We start from the raw sequence: 27,635 nt of genomic DNA on the forward strand, positions 1-27,635 counted from the left end.
TCACTCTCTCTCTTCTTGGGTAGGTTTATCCATGTGGATTTGTGCAGCTTTAGTGAATTATTTTTCTTCTATAGCTGTGTGGTATTCCAGGAAGGGGTCATGACTTGTTACATGCACTTTCCTGTTGACAGACACTGGGGAGGCTGTCAGACCAGGAGGGACGGCAGACCGGGAGCTGGGGACGTGGGCCCCCATCAGGTCCCCTGTTGCTGTCCAACAACACACTTGGTCTCAAGAACACCCTTTTTCATTAGAATCTTTGCCTCTTTCCCCGAACGCTTGGCCTGAGTCATCACACGTACCCTGAAGGGAGACAGCCTCCAAGGGGTCCAGGAATTCAGCGACATCAAGGCTCAAGTCTGACGCCATCCATTGGCTTCTGCCCCCGGAGCTATAGGAGGAAGGTCTGTGTCAGTGACCTCGGCCTCCTTCCCAGCCCTCGGCGGCCCGACCACCGCGTGGACCCAGGTGCAGCTGGGCTCCTGCCTCATTTCTGGGAGAGAAAGTGGGCAGGCGGGGGGACCGTGGTTTAGTCTGTCTCCAGCGTGTGTTTAGTCTGGGGTTGTCCCCAGGGCCTCTGTGCCCACAGTGGGGAGGGGACACCTCCCCTGCCCCCTGGAGTTCTCATTGCTGAACTAATAGGAAAACTGGTGCAAGACATGAACAGGAGAAGAAGAAACAAGTTTCAATTCCTGCGTACGGAGGTCTCGCAGAAATGGGACCTAAGATGTGGCCAAAGCAGGTGGCTTTTTTAGACAAAGAAACAATGAATCTGTGAGGAATTGACAGGACTAAGAAATGTAGGCTTTGGATGCTCAGTTAGTGAAGGATCTGAACGGTTTGGCCCTGGGGTTAGTCACCGAAAGAGGTCGCGGGTTTGTTTGTGCGGGCTGCCCTGTCTCTGGCCATTAGGGTGTCCTTCTCCCTCCTTCACATGGAGACTTATCTCCTGCTTCAGGGAGACAGGAGGGGGTCAGAGTGTCCCTCTTACATCGGCCGTTTCTTAAGCAGCTTTAATTCAGAATAATCCATGTGCTGTTGAGGGACGTTTGGGGGCAGCTCACCCTGGACCCCAACACTGCCCTGCTCCTGTGTGTCCCCGAACCTTCCTGGGTTGGGCTTGTCTGCATTCAGACCTGGGTGCGGATCCACAGTCTCCCTCGTTGGCTGTGTTGCCCGTCAGGACCTTGTGCTGCTTGGAGACTCGGTTACCTCAAATGCATAGTGGGGACAATAATGATCCACGGCTGGTGGGACGGAGGTGAACATGGGAGCGTGTTCCTCAGCTGTCAGTAGCACTTACATCAGCTCCGCGTACGCACGGCACGGCGTGGGCATTTTTGTGCCCCAGCCCTTGCTTTTGTAAGTACTCTTTGAAAACGGTCTTCTTAGGTTCAATCAGTTTAAAATGCTGGCTTTCTGCGGGCAGGACTAAGGCAGCACGAGTGCAGCGCGGGCTCCGCGTCTGGCCTGCCACCGGTTCCTCTCCCTAAGACTCTCTCCCGCCCACTCCCCACCCTCCCATCCCAGCCGCCACCCCTGTCTCTGCCCTGACAGCTCGGTCTCCCCCCACCCCAGGCCTGGGAAAGGGGTCTTTGGACCGGAGAGACACCCCTGACTGGCTCTCTCGCCTCACCCCCCTAGCCCCTCCCTGCAGCCTCCGGGCCTTTGCACGAGCTAAGCTGCTCTCTCCCCAAGCCTCCCCTCCCTCCGGCTCTGGGGGATCAGACCCGAGGTTTCTGTCTTGGGAGGCATTCCCTGCGTCCCTGCCGTCCTCATAGCAACCTTGTCTCCTGTGACTTGACACATTTTCAGCTGCATATTTATTTGTGGGTTAGATGGTTGGCAAGGTGTCCCCCCAGACAGAAAGCTTCAAGATGAGACTTTACACAGAACCCGGGGATGTTTTGATGCCCTGGTGAAATGGTTTGGAGGTGGAAGTTGACAGTAGTAACTGTGGCACTGAAACCAGGCTGGGGCCGCGCAGGTGCTGTGGTCATGCTCACGACACCCTGGAGTTCCGGGGAGAAGAGCCACGGCCTCAGAAGCTCAGAACTGCTGCCGGTAACTCTGCCGTCCGGGGATTCTTGCTCCAGGACCTTCACCTGTTGGTTTTGTCACAGGAATGTTTAGTGTGGAAATGTGCTCAGCAGGTCCATGCCTGCTGCGGGGTGGATGGGTGGAATGGGTGGAAACAGTGTGTGTAGCAACTTTATACAGAAGGTGATAACAAAACACATTTTAAGTCAAATCATGTGAAAATCTGGATTTTCAGCAAAGCTCTCTGTTGTGAACATATGACCACTAGAATTCCTTCAGAGAATTAAAAATTATCCTATTTACAGAAGTTTAGCTTGACGTGCAGTCTTCTGAAACCGTGTTGACAGTGTCACATGGGGTTGCACTTGCCCGTGGATGGAGTCCGGGGCCCCGCTGACTCTGCCCTGTCTCTCCCCGTGGCCTCGGCGTCTCCGCGGCTCGTGTGTCAGGCGGGTGGTCAGGGTCCCTTCCTGGGGTTTTATGTGCATCTCGGCTCTTGGCTGTGGAGCAGGTGGCCGGGGAGAGGGCCGAGGCGGGGGTCAGGCCGGGGGTCGGGGGCACGGCCTGCCAAGCGTGTGTAGCCAGCCTCAGGCCCCATTTGGGTCCGGGGTGGGAGCCTGACCTGCGGGGAGGGGTGAGCGTGCCGGGAGCCTGCCAGCCTCGGGCCCTCCCCTGCTGTGGACCCTTGCTGAAATTTTAATCTGCAGAAAAGACCGTTCAGATCATCGGATTCGACCGCTCTATTTCCGAAGGGAAAGATTGAGGCCTTCGGGAGTGATGTGACTCGTGTGCCTGCCTGCCTGCCGGCCGCAGCCGGGACGTTGCCCATGTGGACCCACCAGCCGGGTGACCCCGGGTTCCCTCTGCACCCTCGCACCAGCTTTCCCCCCCCTCGGCCCCGTAGAAAGGCTGGGGGTGGGAGGGTGACCGAGAGTTTTGTTTTAAATCCTTTTGAAGGATGCAGGAAAGCTTGCTTGTTGCGGCGTGGCTTTGGGAATGTTCTGTGATTGTCTCGCAGAAGACGGTGGGTGACCCGTGTAGATTCTCTGTTTCTTACGGCTGACCTATGGGGTCTCAGACTTCGGCCGAGGCTCCCCCGCCTGCTCGGCGAGAGGAGGGTCGAGGGGATGTTCAGAGGGGCTCGCAGACGGGCCAGGGACCGTGTCTTTGGTGGTATTTTCTGACGCTTTTGGACGGTGGATTCTGCCCTCTCACACTCTGCTCTGGTTGACTTGAACTTGAACGTGCCCCCGAGAATCGCCGAGGTCTGAGCCCTCGTGTGACACCCGGGACACGCCTGGGGGCCCGTGTGGATTTGGAGACGGGAGCTCGGAAGGAGGGAGGATGGTGCTCTGCTTTATCAGAGAAGCTTTACTTCCCCTGCAGGGGATTATTCATAGGATAAAAGTTAAACTAAAAAGGATTCATTTCCATTAAGTTCAGAGTGGTTGCAAAACAAAATTCTTCTCTTACTGCGTGTGTACAAGGAAATTAATGGCCTGGAAACTTACAGCTGCTATCTGCAGGCCTGAGGCCCCTGGTCTGGAGGGTCTGCTGACGGGGCCAGCCGCCAGCTGGGCCCCGAAGCCAGGGTGCAAGCCCTCAGTTCTGCCGAGAAGGAGCCGTCAGCGCAGGAACGCTGGGGACGGGTCTTAGGGGCTTGATGCCTAATTAGGTTTCTTTACCCCCCAGAGCCTGAAGGGGGTACTGGGACCAAGTACACTGAGAACTGGACTGAGTCAAGTAGAGGGTGGTTTTTTAGTTCTTATCCCCAATGGAAAGTGTTCATACTGGTGGAAGGTGTTGCTCAACTCTACAAATGTGCAGCATCTGAGTTTTTGCAATCTCACAGGAAAGTACAGTTTTCCAAAACTGTGGAATGGATATGCCTTTTAAGAATCTCATTTAGGTAATGTCGAGGGTTAAATGTACAAACAAAACAAAACCAGTTTCAAAGCTCTGGAGCATTCATCTGAAACGCAGCATCATCATAAAGTGGCGAGGCTCTCAAAATCAGTTGGTGGAACAACTAAACCAGAGAACTTACTGAGCAAACGCACACTCTACCATGTACCTGGCCTTGTAAGACGCAGCGATACAGTAGCTACACGGCTGCCCTGGGAGGGCTGTTATCTGGGGGGGATGGGGGGATGGAGACCCTGGTGATAGTGAGTGAAGGGTCTCCAAAGCCCTCCTGTGAGAGGGACCCCTGCGCTGAGTCCAGAGGCAGGACTCGGGGCCAGGACGCCCCATCTGTCCTGGGACCGCGCTCAGCACGGGGAGCAGCCATCGGGTCACCGCAGGGTCTTCCAGGACCTGCGAGTGACCGGTTTACATTTGGAAAGAACTCCTGGAAATTTGGAGGATAGAGTAGAGGCGGGTGAGGCCAGAGGCAGAGAGATGACTGGGAGGTGGAGAGAAATGGGGGGGTACAACAGGGGCTCTTCTGAACCAGCGTCTGGCCCGCAGTTGAGGTCAGTGTCCCGCCCTGGAGCAGGGACGTCTGTGCAGGTCGGAAGGTGAGTCCACCTGCCAGTGCCCTGAGACGGGGGCAGTGTTGTGCTCGCGTGCATTTCTGAGACTCACTGACCTTCCTCCGATTCACAGAAGGTCCGTGACCACCTCCCCCCTCCACTTGGAAAGGTGGAGGATGGGGTCAGAGGTCAGCCTGCAGAGCGAGGCCCGGTGTGATGCTCCCTGGGCCTTCCTGTTTAGTCATTTCAACCAAGAGCACAAACCTATTGCAGTAGAAAGTACCCTCTGAGCTGATGTCGCATTTCGCTGCGAGTCGGAGCTCAGGTCCCAGGAGAGCCCGGCGGTCGGGGGGAGCAGTGGGCAGGTTCACAGAGTCGCCACCCCGCGGTGGGAGCGGGCCGGGGTGCCCCCTCCACAGGTTCTGTGAACCTTTGCTCGTGGACAGCCGCTGGGCTCTAAGGGCGGCAGCGCGGCCCTTCAGAGTCCGTTTACGCCGCGAAATGGACATCCCTGTGTGGACACCCACGTGGGCCTCCCTCAAATGCTAAGACAGTCGTTTGAAATTCAGAACTCATTTAAAATAGGCCTGATCTACAATCCAGGCTCAACTGATAACTTTCTATGGGAGGGCGTGAAAGGAGGGAACCACGGGGACGGCGATGGGGACATGGGGCCTCTCCTGGCGTCACATCACCTGCCGCGTCCCAGGGCTGTGCCCTCTGTCCCTCTCTCCCCCCACGCAGATGCACAGAAACCTTTGTTCGGGGGTGTCATCTGGCTGCAGCCTGAGCCATTGTGTGGTAGGGGGTTGTTCCCTCCCAGAAATGGGCGCCCCTCCCTGGCTGCGTGTGGCGGGGAGGGAAGGGTACCACTGTCTCCCGCTGTCTGTGTTGTCAGTGAAATGGCAGTGGTTAAAGACCTTTGCCCAAAGCCCCAGGATTTAATTTTATGCAGTTGTGACAAGCATGGATCTACTGAAGTTTGTATGTGTCAGCACAGCCATTTTAAAAGTCTGCAGGCAAGAATTGTTTCAGTTTGTTTTACATAACTTTTCTTACCCCTGTTCACATCCTTTTAACTTTAGACTCATCAAATACAGGATTCGTCCTACACGGTAGTGTTTCCTGTCTTGTCAACTTTACTAGTTTACAAGCCTTTTCCCTTGTCAGCGGGCTGCATTACTCTTTCTCAAGTTCTCTTTAAAAATCAAGCTCTCTTATGTTCATTTTCCTATAGAAACAAGTCCTGTTCAACGTTGAGGCTTCTGTGTTTGCAGTGGCTACAATTAGTTTGTATTTTATTCCTCAGGCATTTATTCTGTTTTGATGCCTACAGTTAAAAAAAAAAAAAGATTGGTGCTTGTTTCTCTGCGTTTTTCACCTGTCATGACAAAAATGTAAGAATTAGGCACTTTAAGGAATCCTAATTTTATGTTTCTATTACTGTAAACTTCAAACTTTTCTGTGTTTTATGTCTCAGTAGGATCCTAGAGCTTTGTACAAAAGGTATATGTAAAACTTCTAAATTTTTTTTATTTATTTTTGAATGTGCAGGGTATTCCAAGTCCAGCAGGTAAAGAGCAGTGGTTACAGAGAAGCTGTCTTATGCTGCTCTGCCCATCCCCCAGGCACCCGATGTTACCAGTTTCCTCTGTATCCTTCCAGAGAGAGGAAGAGATACATTTGTCCCTCGATTTTTTTTGGTAATGTTTTGTCACTAGTTATATCTAGTGTGGTAACAAAATTACTAATTTTCCCCCTGCATTTTCTTTAAAAACGTATGTTACACTTTGATGGTGACTGTAAAAAGTTGTGTTTCCACTGGGGCGGGCGTGGGCGGGTGGGGACCAGGGCTGCAGCCCTAAAGGAGCCGGAGCCCCACAGTTCCGAGTGAAGGGGTGAGATGCAGAGCCCCCTTCCTTGGGGTCCTGAATATTTGAATTTATAATACCGATCCTTCTAGAGAGGGGAACGTATTAACTCTTTAACTATTGGTGTGAAAAGAACTTTCAGACCCATTTCTCTGCGCTCTCGTCCTGGAGGGGCTTCTGGGAGGAAAGATGCTGACACGCAGACAAACTGCCGGCACCGCGAAGCCAAGCTGTTGGCTGAGAGCAGGCCCGCGCTCGCGCCGGCGGGGAGTCCTTCTGAGAGGGGCTGAGTCAGACTCGCCTGCTGCCGCGCGGGCGTCCCGCGGGGCCCGGGGACAAGGACGTGCCCCTATGATCTGCCCCCCACACTGCAGACACCCACCCCCCACCCCGGGAACCAGACCCTCCCTCCTGACGCGGGGGCCGCTGTAGGCGGACAGCGTGCGCATCTCCCGCGAGGGGACCCGTCCCGGGGGGCGGCTTTGGGTGTAGAGAATCGCGGGATGGCGGGTGGCAGAAGAAACCACCTCCCTTTCAGTTATGAATTTTTGAGTAACACTTAATGGGGGAGAAAAAAGACACTTCCTTCCTTTCTGAAGAGGATTTAGAGCACCGTGGAGAGCGCGGAGCGGCGTGCTGCCCTTCGGAACTGTGCTTTTCCGTTTGAAGGAAAATGTCCCAACGAGCTCGTGATGACCAGGCACTTCTTGAAACCGACGGCTGCGCGTGAAGTGTTGGTGGATTTCCTGGTCCAGAGAACAGGGCAGGACCCTTCTTGAGTCACGACCTTTCTGGAGCGTTTTAGCCCGGTTTTGATGCACAGCGATGCTGGAACGGTCCACGCAGGAGCCGGCGCGATCGCTCAGGGTGGCCGGGCTCTGCTTGGCGGGAGCACGTGAGCACCAGGCCCTCCCAGGTGCGGGCGCGGAGACACGGCCGCCCGCGGGAGGGTGTGTACCCGACAAGCAGGAAGCGCGGCCGCCGGCGCCGCAGACCGCTCCCCGGGCCAGGTGTGCGCGGGGCGGTCTCCAGCCCTGGCGGCCGCCCGCCCTCCGGTGCCGGTGCCGGTGCCGGGCTCCGAGGGTCGCGGGCCGGGAGCATGACGGCCTTACAGCTCAAAGAGCTCTCGCAGTCGGGGCTCTACCGCCGGAGGAGGGACCGGCCGGACAGCCTGCGGCTCCTGGGGCCGCAGGAGCAGGCGCTCAGGTGAGTGGAGCCCGGCGGGGGCGGGGTGGGGGGGGTGGCAGCCTGAGCCCCGGCCCGGCCGGACGGTGAGCGGCGAGGGGCGACGGGCTGAGCCCCTGGCGTCAGCTTCCCAGCCCTGCAGCCTCGCTCCACCCCCAGGGCCGAGGATCGCAGAGGGAGGGTTTGACCTGCCCGCCGCTGTCAGAAGGCACATCGCTTGGGCTTCTTAGGGCGCGTTTCAGAGGAATTTTTCTCTGCGTTTTGACGGTGAGGGTCGCGGGTGATGTCTTGGGTGGGCATCAGGGTGTTGTTCTTCGGTGTCGACGTGGGTTTCACAAAGGAAGGCAGGGCAAGTTTTGAACGTAACCTGGGAGGGAGGGAGACCTTTCTAACTGAAAAGGTTAGGGGTTTTCTGTTTCCACCGTTAATTGGCCTAAAACAACACGGTGTTAGTTTTTCTTACCGCTATTGAATTCTTTTTAGGTTACAGGTTCTGAACAGCCCCTGCGCATTAAGCTGTTGCTTAAACTGCTGTGTTTGCCGCGAGGGGTGGGGACTCTGAGCTGACAGCAGGGACCCTTCTCCCCGCACGCGTGCTGGGTGGCACCTCAGTGCCTTTGTGGACACTTGATCCACGCACTTGAATGTTCCACCCAGATGGTGAGAGGAATAGATACGTTTTATATATATATATAAGTAGTATATAATAGTTATAACCTCTCTCTCTATATTTCGCCTATAAATTCGCTTTTAGAGTTTATTTTAAACTTAACAGGAAAAAATTGACAAGGAAGCTCTTTAAACTTATATTAAAGTTGTCTACAAATTTACTACAGGAAGTGTACTTTGGGAGGGATATGTTTATTTGAAAATGTTTGACTCTGGCTGGTACTGATACTTACACTATTAGAATTTATTCCCTACCACGTCGGGTGTCTCTTAGCTACAATTAGTGTATCAACTTTGAATTGACTGGATTAAACAGAATTTTAAAGCTTCAGAGTTTGACTTGTAAATTTTCACTACAAGGTTAGTGAGAATTCTGAGCCCCCTCTTGCTCGACCAGATGGGCACGGGTGGACGTGAGCCCTGAAACTGCCATCCAATCTGCTCTTGATCCAAGAGTGAAAACTTACCCAAAGTAGTTTTAATTTCAGATTCGGGGTCCTAAGGAATTTACTTCAAAAGAAATAAGATATGTAAAATGACATTCAAGACCAGCCAACTTTCACTTATTTTCAGACAGTGGCAGAAGTACCCATGAATGAGATTACCTGTTATGTCTGAGGGGGTGGTTATGTATATAAGTCATAATGGCCTTTGAAACAACTAGGTTGTTTTGTTTTCTCTCGAGTTTAAATTACAGAAGGAAGAATCATTCTTAAGGTGTATTACTTGTTGCCTTGGGGTGAGGAGACATTTTCCCACTTTTTCTGCTGTATTGTCCCCTGGTGATTAGAAGGGGCTTAGGCTTCTGCCATGTCTCTGTCCCCGGGTTCAGAGAAGTGACCGTTTACTTATTTTAGGACTTCGAGCTCAGCCAGGAAAAGAGCCTTTTATCGATTTAGAGAGGCAGGGTTTTCGCCTAGTTTTATAGGAAGCCTGTTTTTAGTATGAAATCGGGTTCCTCCGGTAATAGGAGCTTGAAGGGTGACTTTGAGGTTAGACACGCCCAGTTCAGGCCGCTGGGTCAGGCAGATAACCTTGATGGACTCAGGTGGCTTCTCTTTAAAAGGAGGATAAAAACCATTGCAGCTATTCAGTGTCGTTTATTATCTCATAAAACCCTCGCCACCAGCTTGATGGCAGGCGTTGTCATCCGGTGAAGGGTACCTCGTGCATTACTCACTCGGCTACCGTTCATCCATCTCCTGCTGTGTGCCCCATCGAGGCTGGGCCGCATTAGACTCAGGGCCGCCCCAGGGACACCAGCATCTGGGCCCTGGAGGGTCACCTGCAGGTGTTTCTCCCAGGAGCTGTCGCTGGACTGAGCACGTGTGACATTGGGCACCTCAAAGTAGCACAGACCCACTCCCACTCTGACCCCCTCACTCACACACTGTTTTCTCAGCACGTTTATGGATTCTGGCAGAAAAGCCATCAGAGACTAACAGGGCTGTGCTCACTGCCAGAAAACATGTTTAAGTTTAAATTGAAGACTGTGCTCTGAAACAGAACACAAGTGTTTAAAGAGCACATAAAAGTCAGTGAAGGACTTCTCTGGTGGCGCAGTGGTTAAGAATCCACCTGCCAATGCAGGGGACACGGGTTCAAGCCCTGGTCCGGGAAGATCCCACATGCCATGGAGCAATTAAGCCCATGTGCCACAGCTACTGAGCCTGCGCTCTAGAGCCCGCGAGCCACAACTACTGAGCCCGCGTGCCACAACTGCTGAAGCCTGGGCGCCTAGAGCCCGTGCTCCGCAAAAGAGAAGCCACAGCAATGAGAAGCCCACGCACCGCAATGAAGAGTAGCCCCCACTCACCGCAATGAGAGAAGGCCCGCACACAGCAACAAAGACCCAACGCAGCCAAAAAAAAAAAAAAAATTAAAGAGCTGGTGAAACTGCTTCCGGCTTCAAACTCCAAACTGTTTAGAACAGAACGCTGCCTGTATTGATTTTTATTTTAAAGTATCCAGTACAGCCTGAAACGTGCTCTCCTTGCTTTGTACAGCAGACCGTCAGCCTCCACACCTGAGCGCTGAGTCACGGCAGGCGGTTCATCTCGTTTAGACTTTGTCACAACAGGAAAAAGTTGTGTGATGGGAGCCTCTTAGTTCTAGAACATGTCCTTAAGTGTGGCTGGAACCTGACGTGCCTGAGAGACCCCTGGACGTCACCTTCCTCCATGGAGGTGGACCTGAGGACTCTGCATGCAGGTAGCGTTGGTGCCACCCCCTCATTCAGGGACAGGACTTCTGACCTCCTGCTCTGCCCGTGGGTTCATTCAGTGGAACTCTTCTCCCGCCCCCTGGGCTCAGAAGCTGTTCCTCGTACCTTCCCAGGCAGGGACCCTCTTCCTAAAGTGCCTGATGCCTGAAAATACCGTCCAAGACATCCCCTTGTGTGTGTGTGTGTGTGTGTGTGTGTGTGTGTGTGTGTGTGTGTGTGTGTGTGTGTGTGTATTTACTCCTTAGCTATTTATTCTCCCTCTTAAATTGTGCTGCACCCAAACACAGTTTTTTTTTGAGGAAACCTGAATGAAAAACACACCTGTGCGATCCACAACCCCCCACCCCCGTTAAAAATTCTCAGAGTCACCTTGGCTCTGCCTCAGACACATGGGGTCTATAACTAACTGGGGACATCTCAGAATCAAGCCTTTGCCAGCCGGCTCAGAAAGGAAGTTTAATGCAGGACCGGGGCTGGCAAATTATGACCCTTAGGCCTGATCTTCCTGTTTCTCTGTGGCCCATGAGCTCAGGATGGATTTTATATTTTTCAAATGGTTGAATAAAATGAAAAGAATATTTCACGACATAGGAAAATTACATGAAACTCAGTGTCCACAAATAAAGTTTTATTGACACACAGCAGACGTATTTGTACACGTGGTCTCTGGTGGGTTCTTGCCGTGGTGCCCGAGCTGAGCTGTGGCCACAAAGACGGGTCTGGCCTCCGGCTCTTTGCAGTCGCCCCCTGGTCTCGAGCTCAGATCAAGGACCCTTAGGTCCTCCCCTCTTGTTCCTTTAGTTTTGCCCCCTCCTCCCCTCCGCCTGCATGAAGCAAAGGTGGATCAGAAGAGGCGGCTGACGTTTGTGCCCCTCTGTGAAGTCCACTGGGGAGGACTCGCTTGTGCTGTGCTTTCCTACGCTATTCCTGGTGGAGCTGGGGCACCAGGACCAGAAAGGGGGTGCAGAGAGAAGTAACCTTTACTTTATGGTGGTTAAGTAAGGCTTTGGATCTCCTGTCCTTCTAGATCTGGGATGGCGTCGTTTTCCAGCAGCAGGATGCCTTTGCTTGGTTAAGAGTAGGAAACACGGATCAGGCCCCCATGCTGACTGAGCCCTTGCTGGGGGCCAGGCGCTGTGGTGAGAACTTCCGTGGTTCTGTTCTTTTTTTTTTTTTGCGGTATGGACCCAGCTGCTCTGCGGCATGTGGGATCTTCCCGGACCGGGGCACGAACCCATGTCCCCTGCACTGGCAGGCGGACTCTCAACCAGTGCGCCACCAGGGAAGGCCCGTGGTTCTGTTCTTAACTCAGTCCCGAAAGGGGGAGAAGGACCCAGGCCGTGAAGGGGCCCAGCTCCCGGCCTTGGTTCAGCATCCTGTCGGGTGGGAACTGGGCCATCCCAGTGCCTGGGGTGGGCTGGGGGAGCGTTTCCTTCAAACCTGTCTGCTGTTTGCTGATCATCTGGGGGACCCATCTTTTGACTGAAAAACCAGCGTTTGTATTTTAGTTTTAGAAACATAATCTGTTCGGCAGAGGGATGAAACTGCAGCTTGGCCATTTTGTCTGTCCCCATTTCACGGTTCAGCAAGAACACATTTAATCTTCCCAACAGTGAGCTCAACTGATAACAAGTATTTCTTCTCTTTGGTCCAGGGAGGTGTCAGCCGGCCCATGTTGGTTTTTGAAAGGTAGTAGTGCCTTCTCGTATGTGTTTAAGGGTGTAATACACACACACACACACACACACACGAAAACATACACGCGTGTGCACGCGCACTGGAGTACTATTCAGCCGCGAGAAAGAAGGAAATCCTGCCAGTCCTGACAGCAAGGATGGGCTCTGACAGTGCCAAGTGAATGAGGTGGACAGGGAAAGACAGACAGCGTGTTCTCTGTCTTAAATGCAGAATCTAAAACCAGAGTGGAATGGGGGTCCAGGGGCAGGGAGTGGAGGCCTGGGGAGGGGCGGTTTAAGGCACAGACTTGCAACTAGAGGATGAACGAACTCTGGAGGGAGGCCTGCCACACGGCACGGTGACGGCATTCAGCAGGGCTGTGCCATGTGGCGTGACGGAGGTGTCACTGATGCTCTGGGGTGATTATACAGCAACACTAAGCATGTCAAACCAGCAGCCGTGCACCTCAGACTCGCACGTTTACGTGTCCGATATTATCTCACTTTAAAAAATGTGTAACACACAAGTGTTCCTGTTGGAATAACAGGTTTTGCAGTCACCCCTTCCTCACCCTTCTCACCACCCCCCCTAAATTGAGTCCAAGCCACAGGCCCCACCGTCCACCCCGGGGCCTGGTAGCCATCCCTGCCCAGGGTCTGCTGCTCCCTGAAGGAATGAAAGCACACTGGCTTCGAGGTGCCTCTTTTATTCCAGGTTAAACCCCTTTGACTCTGAGAGAGTAAGTTAAATTGATGTCCATCCCTCTGATGTCCCACACAGAGGAGTGTATCTACCAAAGGATGGACCGTGACCTTCCGGTTTTCCTTCTTCAGTGGTTTTGGGAGGCTTATTTTCTGAAGGGTAATGTTTTCCTCTCGGTCACCTAAAGTATTTCCATAGAGTTGAGGGGGTATATGCTGAAAGTAAAAATAGTATTAATGCTTAAAGTTAGTGTGTGTTAAAGGGACAGTTGAAGGGTTGAAGGTCCTGTTCTGTGTCTCTGTGCTGCTCTGAGACCCTTGGGAGAGAACCTCGGCCTCAGCAGAGTCAATTTGTAAATTTGCTGTCACTCACATAAAGTTTTCTAAATGATTTACTATGACAATTAAGTGCCAATATTTTAATCATTATAAATTGCTTTTCTGTTGGTTAAAAGAAAAAAAAACTTGATGTATCAGTTATAAATCACTTATAAAAACAAAAAAAATACAATTGGCTAAAACGTGTGCTTTATATTACTTTGGAGAGATGCTATTAAAATGAAACAGTGCTATTTATTTTATATGTATTTACATATCTTGGAAACACAGCCACTTAATTGTGTATCTGTGCGACCCAGTGGCTATTCTGTGATTAAAACAGACTTTAGACAAATATTCTCCTACATAAAATCTACTTTTAGAAACAATCATTAAATAAGAATTAATATGAATTGTGAAATTAATATGAATTATGAATTAATATGAAACAGTGGTTGCATTAGCTTCTTAGAGCTGCTGTAACAAGTACCACACCCTGGGAGGCTTCAGACGGCAGAGATGTCTGGTCTCTCAGTTCTGGAGACTCGGGGTCAGAAATCAGCATGGCAGGGCTTCCCTGGTGGTGCAGTGGTTGAGAGTCTGCCTGCCGATGCAGGAGACACGGGTTCGTGCCCCGGTCCGGGAAGATCCCACATGCCGCGGAGCGGCTGGGCCCGTGAGCCATGACCGCTGAGCCTGCGCGTCCGGAGCCTGTGCTCCACAACGGGAGAGGCTGCAACAGTGAGAGGCCCGTGTACCGCAAAAAAAAAAAAAAAAAAAAAAAAAAAAAAAGAAATCAGCATGGCAGCTCTCCTCGTGCCTCTGATGTCAGCTGCAGGGCTGTGTGTGCAGCTTGTGGGGCATCACCCCACCCTGGCCTCTCTCATCACGTGGCTCTGTCTCCACATGGCGTCCTCCTCTGTGTATGTATCTCCTCTTGTAAGGACACCAGTCATATGGGAGTTGGGCCCACCTACTCCAGTGTGACCTCAGCTTGTGCCTTAATTACATCTGCAGAGACTCCACTTCCAATAAGGTCATGTTCACAGGTACCAGGGTCAGGACTTCAACATGCCTTTTGCAGTAGGAGCCCTAACAATGGTGTCTGCATGATACACTGCAGCTTTCTTATTTAAAAAAAAATTTTTTTTAATTTACTTATTTATTTTATTTTTTGGCTGCACTGGGTCTTGGTTGCTGCGCACAGGCTTTCTCTAGGTGCAGCGAGCGGGGGCTATTCTTCGTTTCAGTGCACGGGCTTCTCATTGCGGTGGCTTCTCGTTGCGGAGCACGGGCTCTAGGCGTGTGGGCTTCCGTAGTTGCAGTATGCGGCCTCAGTAGTTGTGGCACGTGGGCTCAGTAGTTGTGGCTCGTGGTCTCTAGAGTGCAGGCTCAGTAGTTGTGGCACACGGGCTTAGTTGCTCCGTGGCATGTGGAATCTTCCTGGACCAGGGCTCGAACCCTTGTCCCCTGCATTGGCAGGCGGATTCTTAACCTCTGCGCCACCAGGCAAGTCCCTCAACACGTCTTTTTAGGGGACAGAATCCCACCCACAGCAGTGGTTTTTTTGAAGGTTAAAGATCATTCCAGTGTGCAGTTTTTTAGAAACAGCTTTATTGAGGTGAAACGAATGGGCCTCAGTAGATGCACAGTTTAATGTGCAGCTTGGTCAGTGTTGACACGTACACAAAGTCAAAGTCACGCACGTCCTCCTCCTCATCAAGTCCCTGCCTGCATTTGTAGCCCTCCCACATCCCTAGGCAGCTGGTGGCTCAGGATGCTCTTGCATTTTCTGGAGTCGTGTATAAATAGAACCATTCGGTCACGTACCCTTTGTTTTCTTTAGGCTCCTTTAACTCAGCATCGTTATTTTAAGACTCGTCCGTGGTGCAGGAGTCAGTATCATTCATTTTACTGCTGAGTCACCTTCCGCTTATGGATTTACTGCGTTTGTTGGTTGCCAGTTGAGTGGTGCCCAGCTCTTGGCCGTTTCAGATGAAGCTGCATGAACATTCGCACACAAGTCCTGTGCTTTCATTTCTCTTGGGTGGAATGGTGGGGTTGTTTGGTGGGCACACACTTAATATCTGGAGAAATGGCTAAACGGTTTTCCAAAGAGGCTGTACCATTTTGTGTTCCCACCAGCAGTGTTTGAGGTTCCATTTTCTCCACATCCTCAGCCACACTTGGCACGGTTGATATTTTCCAGTTTTAGCCTTTCGGGGGAGTGTACTGCTATCTCCTTGTGGTTTTATTTGCATTTCCCTAATGACTCACGAAGCTGAGTATCATTTCTTGTGCTTATTTGCAGTTCCTGTATCTTTTTGGCAAATTTACCATTCAGGTTTTTGCCCAACTTTTTTACTGGGTTATTTCTTATAGTATTTAGTTGAAACAGTGCTTCATATGTTCTAGATACAAGCTCTTTGTCAGCTACATATTTTGCAAGTATCTCCTCCCAGTCTGCAGTTTGTGTTCTCATTTTTATAAATGTCTGTTGACAAGCAAAAGTGGTTTTTTTGATAGTTGATTGATCTTTTTCTTTATATAAAGTTTGTGCTTTTTGTGTCCTATTTAGGAAATCTTTCCCAAACCCACAGTGAATAAGGTTATTAATAAATATGTTCCATATAAATGTAAAATCATTAATTATTTCTTTACACCAGCTTGGCCTCTCTTGCCCTTCACTGCTTTTCTGGCTGTGCTGAGTCCTCATCCTCACAGGGATACTGTGCAGTTCACAAGAAAGGAAAAGGGCCCTGGAGACCCATGGTTGGTAATTCAGGAGTCGAGCCGGGGCTGTTCCCCGTGTGTCTTATGCTCTTAACTACACACTTAAGCCTCACTTAGGTTTTAGGGTAAGGTTTCTTACCTGGAAGGTCTGAATACACTTGATCGTATCTTAAAAGTTAAAAATTTACCAAGGGTGACCTCCTGTGATGCCCGTTGAAACAAAAATGGAATTTTTCTGCCTCGTAGATAATTCATACATGTTTGCCAGAGAAACTATCTAGGTTAAGAAAGCTAAAACTATTCTATTTTTGTGTCATAATGAATATATTACTTAAAATTAAAATTAAGCACTATAAGAATGTCCAGCCTTTTATCTTACGTAAAACATTTGTCCTCCTGCCCTGGCATCAGGATGTGGGGGAACGGACAGTGTAGGAATTGACCAGGCATCAGGGCACAGAGGATGTTTGCTTATGTCTGAGCGTGTCTGCTGTCAACTTTATTTCTCAGTTCTAACAGACAGACAAAACTGGGACAAAACAGAAATTCTTCAGTGGTTTGGAAAATTTTGTTTCTTTCTTTTTTTGCCGCACCTTGCAGCATGCGGGATCTTAGTTTAGTTCCCCAACCGAGGATGGAACCCGAGCCCTCGGCAGTGAAAGCGCAGAGTGCTAACCACTGGACCGCCGGGAGTGATTAGGGTTCCGCGCTTTCACTGCCGAGAGCCGGGTTCCATCCCTGGTCGGGGAACAAAAAAAAAAAAAGCCTTTCTGGAAAATTTCAATAACATTTCCAGGTGCAAGGAAATACGTTCTTTGTTTCATGGTAAAAGCTAATGTCAGTCATCTTGGCAGTATTGGAGATAAACTGATGTTATGGGTATTTTAAACAACGAGGTTTTATAAAAGTGTAGCCAATTTAAAAGATCGAAAATTTTCCTGGATATGGAATCATTCTTTGTGTGGCAGTCAACAAATGCCTTTAAAAATGGATTCAACTGGAAATATCAGCTATTCAACACAAATTGCAGTTTTGGCTCTTCTTGATTTAATGTCGTGCTTTATTTAAAGGATATATTGTCAGGTTATGGGTTTTCTGCATTAGGCGTTTGTGGTTCAGTCTGCATTTGCTAAGGTCCTGTCATGTGCCAGGGATGTGAGGCTGGTTGAAACATTCATTATCTGCTAACATAGAAGTTCTTGTGTGTGGACAACAGACAACAGAGAGATGCTTAAAGACCCCGCATTGCTGGAGGGAGGCCCATAGCACTGCAGGAGCAAGTGCGTTAATCCTCTATTGTGAGAAACAGATTACCCAGCACTTAGCGGCAGTGGGAGTTGGCAGACTTTCTATAAAGGGCCAGATAATAAATGTTTCAGGCTTTTGTAGGCCTTCTGTCAGTGCCACAACTGCTCGGCCTGTGGTTGTAGTGTGAACACGGGCCGTGGAACATGTGGGTGAATGTGTTGCTAAACTTAAAAGCAGCCAGGACCCAGATCTGACCTGTGGGCACGGATTTGCTGACGGCAGGCCTGTAATCACCATCGTTGGTTGTCTCCCGCTTGCTGAGGGTCAGGAATCCGGGTTCAGCTCAGGCCAGTGCCTCTGGCTGAGGGTCTCTGAGTCAGGGCTGCCTCTTTTCGAGGCTGGAATGGGGTGAGTGGCCCCAGAGCGTTTTGTAGCCTAATTCCAGAAATGACTGCCAGCCACCTCTACTGAATTGTTTTGGTCAGGAGCCCTTCAGCGAGTCCAGCCCACACCGGGGAGGGCGCCGTTACACACAGGTGCGAACACTGTCAAAGACAAAATACTCATGACACCTGGTAGAGAACAGGAAGGACCATCAGGATGGATGTAGGGACCCCTGCAGTGGGGCAGAGAGAAGGGGCTCAACTCCGAATCCACCAAGGAAAACGGGATTTACAGCGAAGGAGCAGGCGGGGGTCAGCGGATGGAAAGTTACTGAGAGGGAACATCTGGGTGAAGGGATTCTGGCTAAACTGACCTTCCAGGATTCCTGCTGAAGACAGGCCAGGGCATCAGACATCGCCTGGGGGAGGGGTGGAGGCCGAGGAACCGGTCAGATACAGAGGGCCATCTGATCTGCAGGTAGGGGGTTCTGGCCCAGCTGACAGAGCAGGATTCCTGTGAAACTGGACACTGAGAAGTCACGGCCGTCAGAAAGCTCAGCAGGGAGTCTTGGTGGGTGCCTGGAGGTGGCCTCCCCAGGGCTGCCGCAGGGGGTCCCAGAGGAGAGGCAGTGGGTGCGGTGCAGGGAGATGAGACCCGCATGCCCACTGGCTCTGCTGTCAAGTCAGCCTGGGCTCCTGGTCCAGCGTCAGTGCCTGTGTCTCTGTTGTTGTCACGGTGCCTCAGCCTCCCGGCAGCATCGTTTCCCTCCATCCTGCTCCTCTGGTCCCTGACTTCTAGTTCCATTTATTACTTCACAGCCGGGCTCAGGTAAACACTTGCTGAATGAAAGCGAAGGAGATCCAGGAAAGAAGCGGACATCTGCAGACGGGATGCCACAAAGTCGCGGCCGTTCTCCCACGTCCATTGTTGACCCCTCCTTCGCCCGGTTGGTGTGGGGGCACTGGGGTGGGGACAGTGGGCGCTGGGGCTCGCGGGCGCTGGGGCTCACGGCCGCCCCGCCCACATGCCCTCATGCTCCCGGGAGCCCCTGTCACTGTCCCCGCCAGGCGGGCGGGCGTCCCGGCTCTGCTGACGTGCGAGAGGTGCGGGGACCAGGTTTTCCATCACGGTGGCTTCTTGCTAATAGACACTCAGCACAGGGTTGCTGAGTTGCAGGAATAAATGAAGGTCCTGGTACCTTGCTGTTGGCTTCGTGGTTCCTCGTGTCCCCTGACAGCAACACGGCCCTGCGGGGCCCATCACACGTCCTGATGCAGAGCCACCCTGTCGAGAAGCTTCCCCGCTGTGACAGCAGCCTCGATCCGCTAGGCCTTCCAGACCTCTGGCCCCAACACCCTCTGCCCTGGCCAGTCTGCCAGCCTCCTCAGGCCATTTAATGCCCTACACACCTCATGGCCACCTTCCCGGGCCAGTTATTCCCTGGACCGATTCCCAATTCACGTAACTCCTAGACTCTGATTGCTGGGTGAACAAGTGATATAAGACAGATTTCTGTCCTACAGCCTCACCTTCTTCCTGGTTACTGCTGGGCAGTCTTCTTCTTTTACTGATTTTTCTATCACCCTCGTTATTATAACTATTTGAAACCTCCCCCGTCATTGGTTTTGTTCACCGCACCTGCTTTCCTGAAACCACCGATGCTCAATGGTATAAGATTTCTCTCTCTGTCCCCCTCGTATTTGTGCAGATAAACTTCACGTGGGGACACGTTCAGGTTTGCAGGGATGTTATGCAGCCAGTGCGCGGTTCCTCCCTTGTGTTTGTGTAACTGCTTCCCGCTCCCCGTGGGTCTTGCCCGGCCCCTCAAGGGCCCTCCTCCCCGAGCCTCTTTGACATTTCCCCCTGCCCTCGGTGATAGACGGTCCCACAAATGCTGTGACTCTGGTCTTTTTTCAGCCGAGCCCTCGCAGCCCAGACAGAGTTTGACCTCCGCCCCGTCACTGGCCCACGTCACCTCATCAGCCTTGGTTCTGGTAGGGGGCAGTGACAGTAGCAGGCTCTGGCTGGCTGAGGCAGGAAAGAATCTTACTGGAAAGAGTTCAGGCTGCTCACAGAATTGACAGAAATGGGCAGATGGAAGAGCCGGGCTCAGGGCCGGGCGGGAGGCTGGGAGACCCCCTGGCAGGCGCCCTGGCCGAGGTCCTGGAGCTGGACCGAGGCGTCCCGGCTGGAGCTCGGTGCTGCTGCCTAAGCTGCGTCTGTCCCTAAAGACACCTCGTCGGTGGTGAGGTGCTGGAGCCAGGGTCTTGGGCCTGCAGGACCAGGAGGAAGCCCCAGGGGCTCAGGGTCCATGGTTCTGGACAGTCTGCTCCTGCACGGGCAGGGCCCGACCTCAGGGCGCAGGATGAGGGGAAGGAAGGGTGGTCAGGCTGCAGCAAAGCCTGTGGCCTCCTCCTCAGCTGTGAGGACGTCAGGGGAACGCGGGTGGTACAGAGAAACCGAGTCAGGCTGAAAAGGAGCTTCCAGAGCTGTGCATGAGCCCAGGTGCATGAGCGCAGGTAGGTGCGTGAGCCCGGATGCAGCCTCGGGCCTCAAGACCAGCGCTCAAGCATCCAAGTCCATGGGGAACGTCAGACGGGGGAGGGGAGGTAACCTGGCTCGTGCAGGTCTCCCGTGAGTAAGCAGTTCACCTCGGCACCGTCTACACCTGCGAGTGTACAGGCTGCCTTCTGGATGAGGAAACGTGGACGTCGGCCCCTGGGCCTTCAAGCTGTGGTCTTCCGGCCTGTGCCCCGGTGGTGACCGCACAGGCAACGCCCCGTCCCCGCCCCACTCCGTGCTGAAGGTGCTCAGCCATGTGTCCGACTCAGTGTTTTTACCATGATGGCAACGTAAGGTGTGGATTTTGTCCTTGTGAGCTGTTCTTGTTTTTCTATCCCTTCACTTTTGCCAGCATCTTAACCTTAGTAATTGATTTGGTGGGTTTTTAAAATTTATCCTTTGAATACAGAATTCTTTTCTGTATCTGAAAGGAGAAAACCGTCCCTTGAAATAACCCTGGTCATTTGTCTCCATGGTTTAGAGTATTCTCACCTGTGGAGTGCTCTTAATAGAACTAAGTCCACTTGTGGTGCAGCCTCGCAGCCTCATCACTGGAGGGCTAGCCGCTCTTACTGTTACTCAGTCCACGTGGTTCTGTTCGTTTGTTTGCACTGTTCTCAGTATTCGTCTTTTGATGGACTTTCTTAGTAGACTGAGCTCTTTGTTTTTTTGTTTTTGTTTTTTTTTTTTTTGTGCGGTACACGGGCCTCTCACTGTTGTGGCCTCTCCCGTTGCGAAGCACAGGCTCCGGACGCTCAGGCTCAGCGGCCATGGCTCACGGGCCCAGCCGCTCCGCGGCATGTGGGATCTTCCCAGACCGGGGCACGAACCCGTGTCCCCTGCATCGGCAGGCGGACTCTCAACCACTGCGCCACCAGGGAAGCCCAGACTGGGCTCTTTGAAAACTCGGTTATTTTGTTCTTTCTGTTGTCCCAGCTTAGTCATGTGACCTGGGCCAGGCTAGTTCTGATGGCATTTTTGCTGTCCTTTATGCCATGACAAGAGATTGTTCTGGTTTGCGCTTTGCTGTGCTTGGTGTGGACCCGGGATGGGGCAGGTGCCACGTGGCCTCCTGCACGGAAACCGCGCCCTCCACCCCCATCAGCTCCATTTACGACAGAATTGGAGCCCCGCAGTCAGGAAGGCTTAAGGCTGCTTTTATATCATTTAAGTACTTAAATGTGAAAGACGCAGCGCAGGCGCTGCCCTGAGCTCCGGAGCTTCCCCTGGACAGACCTTTCCTTCCACACCTTCCTGGGAGGTTTGTGGCTGAGGCGGGAGGGAGGGGGGCAGGACAGACACGGCGCGGGATGGGAGAGGAGGGCACGGGTGGGAGCTGACCTGGACTCCCAGCGATTTTATCACGTGACCCGCCACCCTGCCCAGTTTCATGTGTAGGTGTGGGTGTTTCCAGCTGCTGAGTGAGCCCCGTGCCTGTTACTGGATCCGGGCCCTGGGGTCTGAGCATGGCCTCGTGCCTCGATCTGGGTCCAATCAGGAGGGGAAACCCACACAGTGATTAGAAGGAGGAAGGTCCACTGCAACGATGAAGTTCCTAACTCTAACGGGCTTGGGAAGAGGGGCTGCAGGGAGGGAGCCCACTGGGCGCGGGGCTGGGGGCCCAGGGCCAGGAAGAAGGGGCAGGATCTGAGCCCGCAGAGGGAGCCGGGAGCCGGCTGGTGGGATGTCGCCTGGCCCAGCGCCCGGACCGGGTCGTAGCAGAGACCCGAGTGATGCTGCCGAGGAGCCGGCGGGCCTGCCTGAGGTCGGGTCGGGTCGGGTCGGGCGTGACCACCGCTCCTGCAGATACGCAGACCCCCCCGCCCCTGAGAAAAGCCAGGGGACTGGCCGAGAGCTTTCTCCCTCAGCCTGCGGAATGGCCTTCAGAAACCCAGTTCACCCAGTGTGGGGAGGGGTGCCGGGCGGACCAGAAGAGGGGGACACGGGGGGCACACGTGGACCCATGGAGAGACGCCGGCCGGTGCCGGACACCACTGTTCGGGCCCCTCACGCCCTCCGACGGTCCCGCGGGGGCATCTAAGGCTCGGCAGCTGAAACACGTCCGGCCTTGCTGTGCACACCTCGTGAAAGTTGAAGTGAATGAAAGAAAAGAAAGCTTTTTAAAGTTATCAAAAAAACACAGATTTTTCAGTTCCCCCACTTTATCTTGTCCGATATTTTTCAAATGTTGCTTAATGTGCTAAAACATACATGAAAACATGTTCTTTGTTTAAAAGAAAAGCAGTGAGACAGGTAGATTAAAATTTGAAAGGGTTGTTTTCACTTGAATGAAATGTTTCTTTCTGTCCTTTGTCCTGAAATTCTCACGGTTTTTTTTCCTTGAGGAGGGCAGACGTCACAATTAGCTCGGTCACGGTCACAAGATAACTGGGCTGGCTTCCTCCCCCGAAGGTCTGCTGAAGGTCAGCTTTCAGGGAGCCTTCCCGGCTGAGTCAGAACTAAAATAAGGACCTAACGGAGAGCCAGAAAGCAAGTGGCACCGGTGGCCACCATGGCCGTAAAAGGGCTCGTGGACACACTGCAGGGTTTTCCTCGTAAACCGGGCTTTCTCTGGAGTCCACACTCTTGCTAAAAATGCTGCCCTTTTGTATTTGAAATACGAGACCCTCTCAAGTTTGTCTCTTTTGGTCAGGACACAATAGATCCCTTAAAAAGGATGTTTCGGGGTGAGATGGTGTGTTTGTGGATCACAGTATGAGTGCCAGGCAGAAGTGACCTGAGAGTGGAGGGCTGCTCCAGGGGCGTTTTCCCATGGAGACGGCTAAACACGCAGAGAAAACGGCCCAGCCTGTAAGAGGCATTCTGAGCATGTTCTTCAAGCTGACCTAACCCTGCTTGTTTGAGTGACTGTGGGGACCCAGTGGGAGGGAACCTGGGAGCCCAGTTCCAGATTCCAGCCGTGATGACAGTTCGGGGGGTGGGGGCAGTTTCTTTACTGAGGGGATGAAACCAGGCTGAGGTGGTGAGTGAGACCCTTCGATGGAGTCATGCAGTCCCGGGGGAGGGCGGCAGTCTGCCCACCAGCTGGCCCATCCCGTCCGCTGCGACTTCACACAGGGCTGGTCCAACTGTTGGGAGATGGGGGAGCGTGATGGGGCTGGTGGCAGAGTGTGTCTGCGGCGCTGGTCCCTCTGCAGGGTGGAGCAGGGTTAGATCTTCCCAAATCCCATGGCTCCTGGGCCGCCGGTCAGCACAGGCGGAATGTCAGAGGAGCTTCACAGGAGGATCTGAGCGCCGGGCGGGCCTCAGAGGGCTGGAAGCTCTGGGAAAGCTCTGGAGAAAGGGCCTGGAGTGTCCCTGTCCTCTTGGATGGTGTCCTCAGTGCTGGCAGTATTTGATCGTCACCAGTAAAGGCGATTGTAAACAACCACGTGACAACAGCCCTCTCGAGTGTGTGTGGATTTTCACAAGAAAAGGGATCGGGTATTATTAGGCTGTCTCCACACACGGAGGTCTGGGGACGTCCCTCTGGCTTATACACGAGTTAACTCAAATTTTACGCCTGTTTGTGGCCTATCAGGCATACGCCGTACACCTGTTTTAATTATTAAAGAAAAGTGCACACTGACCAGAAGTAAAGTCCTTCTTCATATAAAGATATAAAGACTTCCCCAGACCTCTGTGTGTGGCAGGAATATAGTGAGTCTTCTCTGCCTTTTGTACACTTTCTGTAACAAGCTGCACCGTGTTTGGGCCGACGGGGTCGGGGAGTCTAGCTCACCCCACAAAACTGTGCATTCTGGGCCTCCTGTCCCGGTGCCCCGTGTCCCTGCACGCGGGGCTGCCCACTGCACACATCATTCGCCAGTTTCCTGCTATTAAAGATTTTGCCTTTTGCTCCTGTTGATGGAAATAATCAATAAACAGTCTAGAATAGGAATAGAAAAGAGTTTGGGGCATTTGTCTGAGCCAAACTGAGAGGACTCTAGCCCGGAAGACAGCCTCTCAGGTAACCTGAGGAACTGCTCTGGAGAAGCAGGGTTTTCAGCACAGTTTTATGTCTCTCAGAACAAAGAACATTAAACAAGCCAGGGATGCATTCCTTCAAGGTTTAAAAACAACAGACCAGGGCTTCCCTGGTGGCGCAGTGGTTGAGAGTCCGCCTGCCGATGCAGGGGACATGGGTTTGTGCCCCGGTCCAGGAAGATCCCACATGCCACAGAGCGGCTGGGCCCGTGAGCCATGGCTGCTGAGCCTGCGCATCCGGAGCCTGTGCTCCGCAACGGGAGAGGCCACAACAGTGAGAGGCCCGAGTACAGCAAAAAAAAAAAAAACAGACCAGCACACACGCAGTGAGTCAGCGTGGCCTTGGCACCTGGGGAGGGAGGCTTATCATCCAAGGAGGACCAGCACTGGCGTCCCGGGAAGGGGGGCATTTCACTTTTATACTAACAAGGACGTTCTTTACTTCTGGTCACTGTGCACTTTTCTTTAATAATGAAAGCAGACGTACGGCGTATGCTTGATAGGCCACACACGGGCATAAAGTTTGAGTTAACTTGTGTGTAAGCCAGAGTGACTTCCCCAAACCTCCGTGTGTGAAGACGCCTCCCACGCTTCCCCGTCCCTCTGCTGCCCGGGCTGGGCCTGCACAGCAGGTGACAGGTGTGCAGCTCCCTCATTTCCACTTGGTTGGAGGAGGTGTGCAGCCTAGTCTCTTCACTCTGGCCCGTCGCGGTGGATGATTTCCTTCTTTGCAGCCAGGAGCTGGGAACAGTTTAACGGACAGGGCAGACATCATGGTAGCAGCAGTACCCTGTCCCTCCCGTCCGTTGGAGGGAACGGGGCATTTGTGCTGGACGGGGATATGAGAAGGACCTTTCCAGCACCAGTATCTTTACTGCGTGTCACGACTGTTTTGTTTTAATAGGAGAGGAAAATCAGAGTAGGTTTTCCATTTGAGTGAAATAGAGAAACAGTGAAAATAGTTGGTTTGCCATCCCCACACTCCAAACACCCCGGGTTCCTGTGGGTAGAGGTTGGAGAAGCTCCTGCCAGGTGCTGGGGTCACATCCACACAGCGACTCTGCCTGTGTGACAGGGGCAGCATTAACAGCACATTTCCTATGTCAGGGCCCACTCTTTACAGTCAACATGTTCAGCCACGTAGATGAGGACCTGCTGTAGAGCACAGCAAACTCTACTCAGTACTTTGTAATGATCTATGCGGGAAAAGAATCTAAAAAACAGTGGATCTATGTATATGTATAACTGATTCACTTTGCTGTACCCCTGAAACTAACACAACGTTGTAAATCAGTGATACTCCAATAAAAATTTTTTTAAAAACGTAGATGAAATATTTGGTAGTGATGCATGTAATTCGGTTGTTGCTATTTGAGGGAATTTGAATTTAAAAGGTACCAGTTATTAAAAAGTTGCGTTTTTGACTTTGCCAACCATGCTCAGGCTTACACTCAGTGTTTGAGCTGGTGGAAATAGCTGCCCTTTCTTGGTCTGTCGCCTCTGAGCAGTTTATTTGTCTTGGGCAGGGTGTTTCCTCAGGGGCGGAATTTGTTCTGGCTGAAATCATGGCGTTAGCTGGGTTGATGGACCTGAAGCCTTCTGTGCAGGACACGGGAGTGGTCAGCTCAACAGCAGATGTGCTGCGTGTGGTTTAGCATCTAACACGCAGTCAGGCACACTCAGCCAGGGTCCCAGATCCTGCCTGCTCTGGTCTGAATGTTTGCGCAGCCACTCAATTCATGTACAGAAGTCCTAACCCACGATGTGGTGTTAAGAGGGGATGAGGTCAGGGGGCGGGGTGAAGGTCTTGTGAACGGGATGCACAGAGCCCCTGCCCCTGCACTGTGTGTGGGCTCAGCGAGGAGGTGCCGGCCAGGACCCAGGGGAACAGGAGAGTCCTCACCCCACACGGCCGCGCTGGTGCCTTGGTCTCGGGCTTCCAGCCACCAGGACCGTGAGACATGAATTTCTGTTGTGTAGAAGCCACCTGGTCGGTGGTGTTTGGTTACAGTGACCCTAAAGGACTGAGCCGCTGCCCAGCATACAATAAGTCTCTCCACTCTGGATGGATGTCTGGGGTCCAGGCCTGTCCTGGGGGATCCCCCGGAGATCCAGGTCAGCCTTGGTGAGGAGGAGGCCTGAGCCGGTGATGGAAACTCTCGGGAAGAACCTTTGGGAACCCAGGACCCAGGAAACCACCTTACAGGCCCACTGTTCAGAAAAAAATGGCTTTGGGATATTTTATAAAACAGCTTCTCACCTGCTTCAGGGGCTGTTCTGCTGTGCTGTATGGCCCGTAGTGATTTCAGTCAAGGGAGTTCAGATAAATGTTTTTCTCATGGTTACGATCACAGTCTAAAAGGATTGTTTGCATTTCTAAGAGTGACATTATTAAGTGCCAAAAATGGGTTAAAAGTAACAAAATGCCTGGCTATGAAAATTGAGCGATGGTGTTTATTTGGCCTCAGATTACCCTTTGCCCTCTTGGATAAATTACACTCATCTTTTTTTTTTTTTTTTTTGCGGTACGCGGGCCTCCCACTGCTGTGGCCTCTCCCATTGCGGAGCACAGGCTCCGGACGCGCAGGCTCAGCGGCCATGGCTCACAGGCCCAGCCGCTCCACGGCATGTGGGATCTTCCCGGACCGGGGCACGAACCCGTGTCCCCTGCATCGGCAGGCGGACTCTCAACCACTGCGCCACCAGGGAAGCCCTTACACGCGTCTTTGAGGCCCACCCCGCATGGCTGGATGGGGACGCGAGGGACCATGCGACTGTCCTGTGCAGCCCTTTGGGCGTGTGGTGCCCTGACCAGTGGATGCCACGTAGTCACGGCTCTGCCCTCGGCTCCAGGGCCCGGGGAGAAAGGCGCTCGTCACCTGCATAAGCAGTGGAGGGCACACGTGCATCCCCGGGCAGCTCCTGCCACACGCGGACGCGCCTGTGTGCTGAGCGGGCGCCTCTTACGTACCGGTTAGGTGTGTAGAATGGTGAGCACGTAGCAGAAGTTCCGTATGTTCAGATGTGACATGTGTGATGTAAGGAAGTTACTTGAGCAGTTACTTTTTAAGAAGCTGAGACCCCAGCCTAAGGGCTGCCGAGGCCGGGCACCCCGCCGCCCCCCTGGGACGCCCTTGGGGCCGAGGCGACCATCCGTCCAGCCCTCCCCGTCAGCCGGCGGCTCTGCAGCCTCACCTCTCGCTCCCATGTCGTTTGAGCATGAGGGGTGTGTGGAAGGCACAGGGACTCTCCTCTGCCCTGAGAGCTTCTCTGCGAGAACCAGCTCCTGGGACGGGGCCGGTAGGGGGAGATGTGTGATGAAGGGCCCACGGCTCTTCCATGTCCTCCCTTCCAACCTCAGCCTGCCCTCGACCCAGCTCCCAGTCAGGCTACACCTCGGTGATGAAAAAAATGAAAGGAGGAAAGAATGAGAGGCAGCAGAAGTGTAAGCAGACGGAGCCTCGTCTACCCCTCGGCATCGGCTGCGGTGCCCTTGTGCTGATGGGCAGAGGGCACCTGGGGCTTGGACTCCGGTGGCAGGTCAGTCTCTCTGGGGCGACTG

General features: G+C 52.8%; 1 protein-coding gene across 4 annotated transcripts in view; it reads left to right on the plus strand.

The window, feature by feature from the left end:
• Nucleotides 1-27,635, plus strand: part of LIMS1 (LIM zinc finger domain containing 1) — a gene marked incomplete at both ends in the record, with an annotated part of 98,401 nt that overhangs the window by 48,907 nt on the left and 21,859 nt on the right. For 2 of the 4 annotated variants that reach the window (XM_079721175.1, XM_079721174.1), the window contains one exon: nucleotides 7,485-7,591. The exons of the other annotated variants lie outside the window; for them this stretch is intronic. In XM_079721175.1, coding sequence (XP_079577301.1) covers nucleotides 7,485-7,591 — 107 coding nt within the window. Of the gene's footprint in view, nucleotides 1-7,484; nucleotides 7,592-27,635 lie in introns of those variants that run through there. 4 annotated transcript variants of the gene reach the window in all.

Source organism: Hyperoodon ampullatus (genome assembly GCF_949752795.1).
Source record: "Hyperoodon ampullatus genome assembly, chromosome: 15".
Classification (NCBI taxonomy): Eukaryota; Metazoa; Chordata; class Mammalia; order Artiodactyla; family Ziphiidae; genus Hyperoodon; species Hyperoodon ampullatus.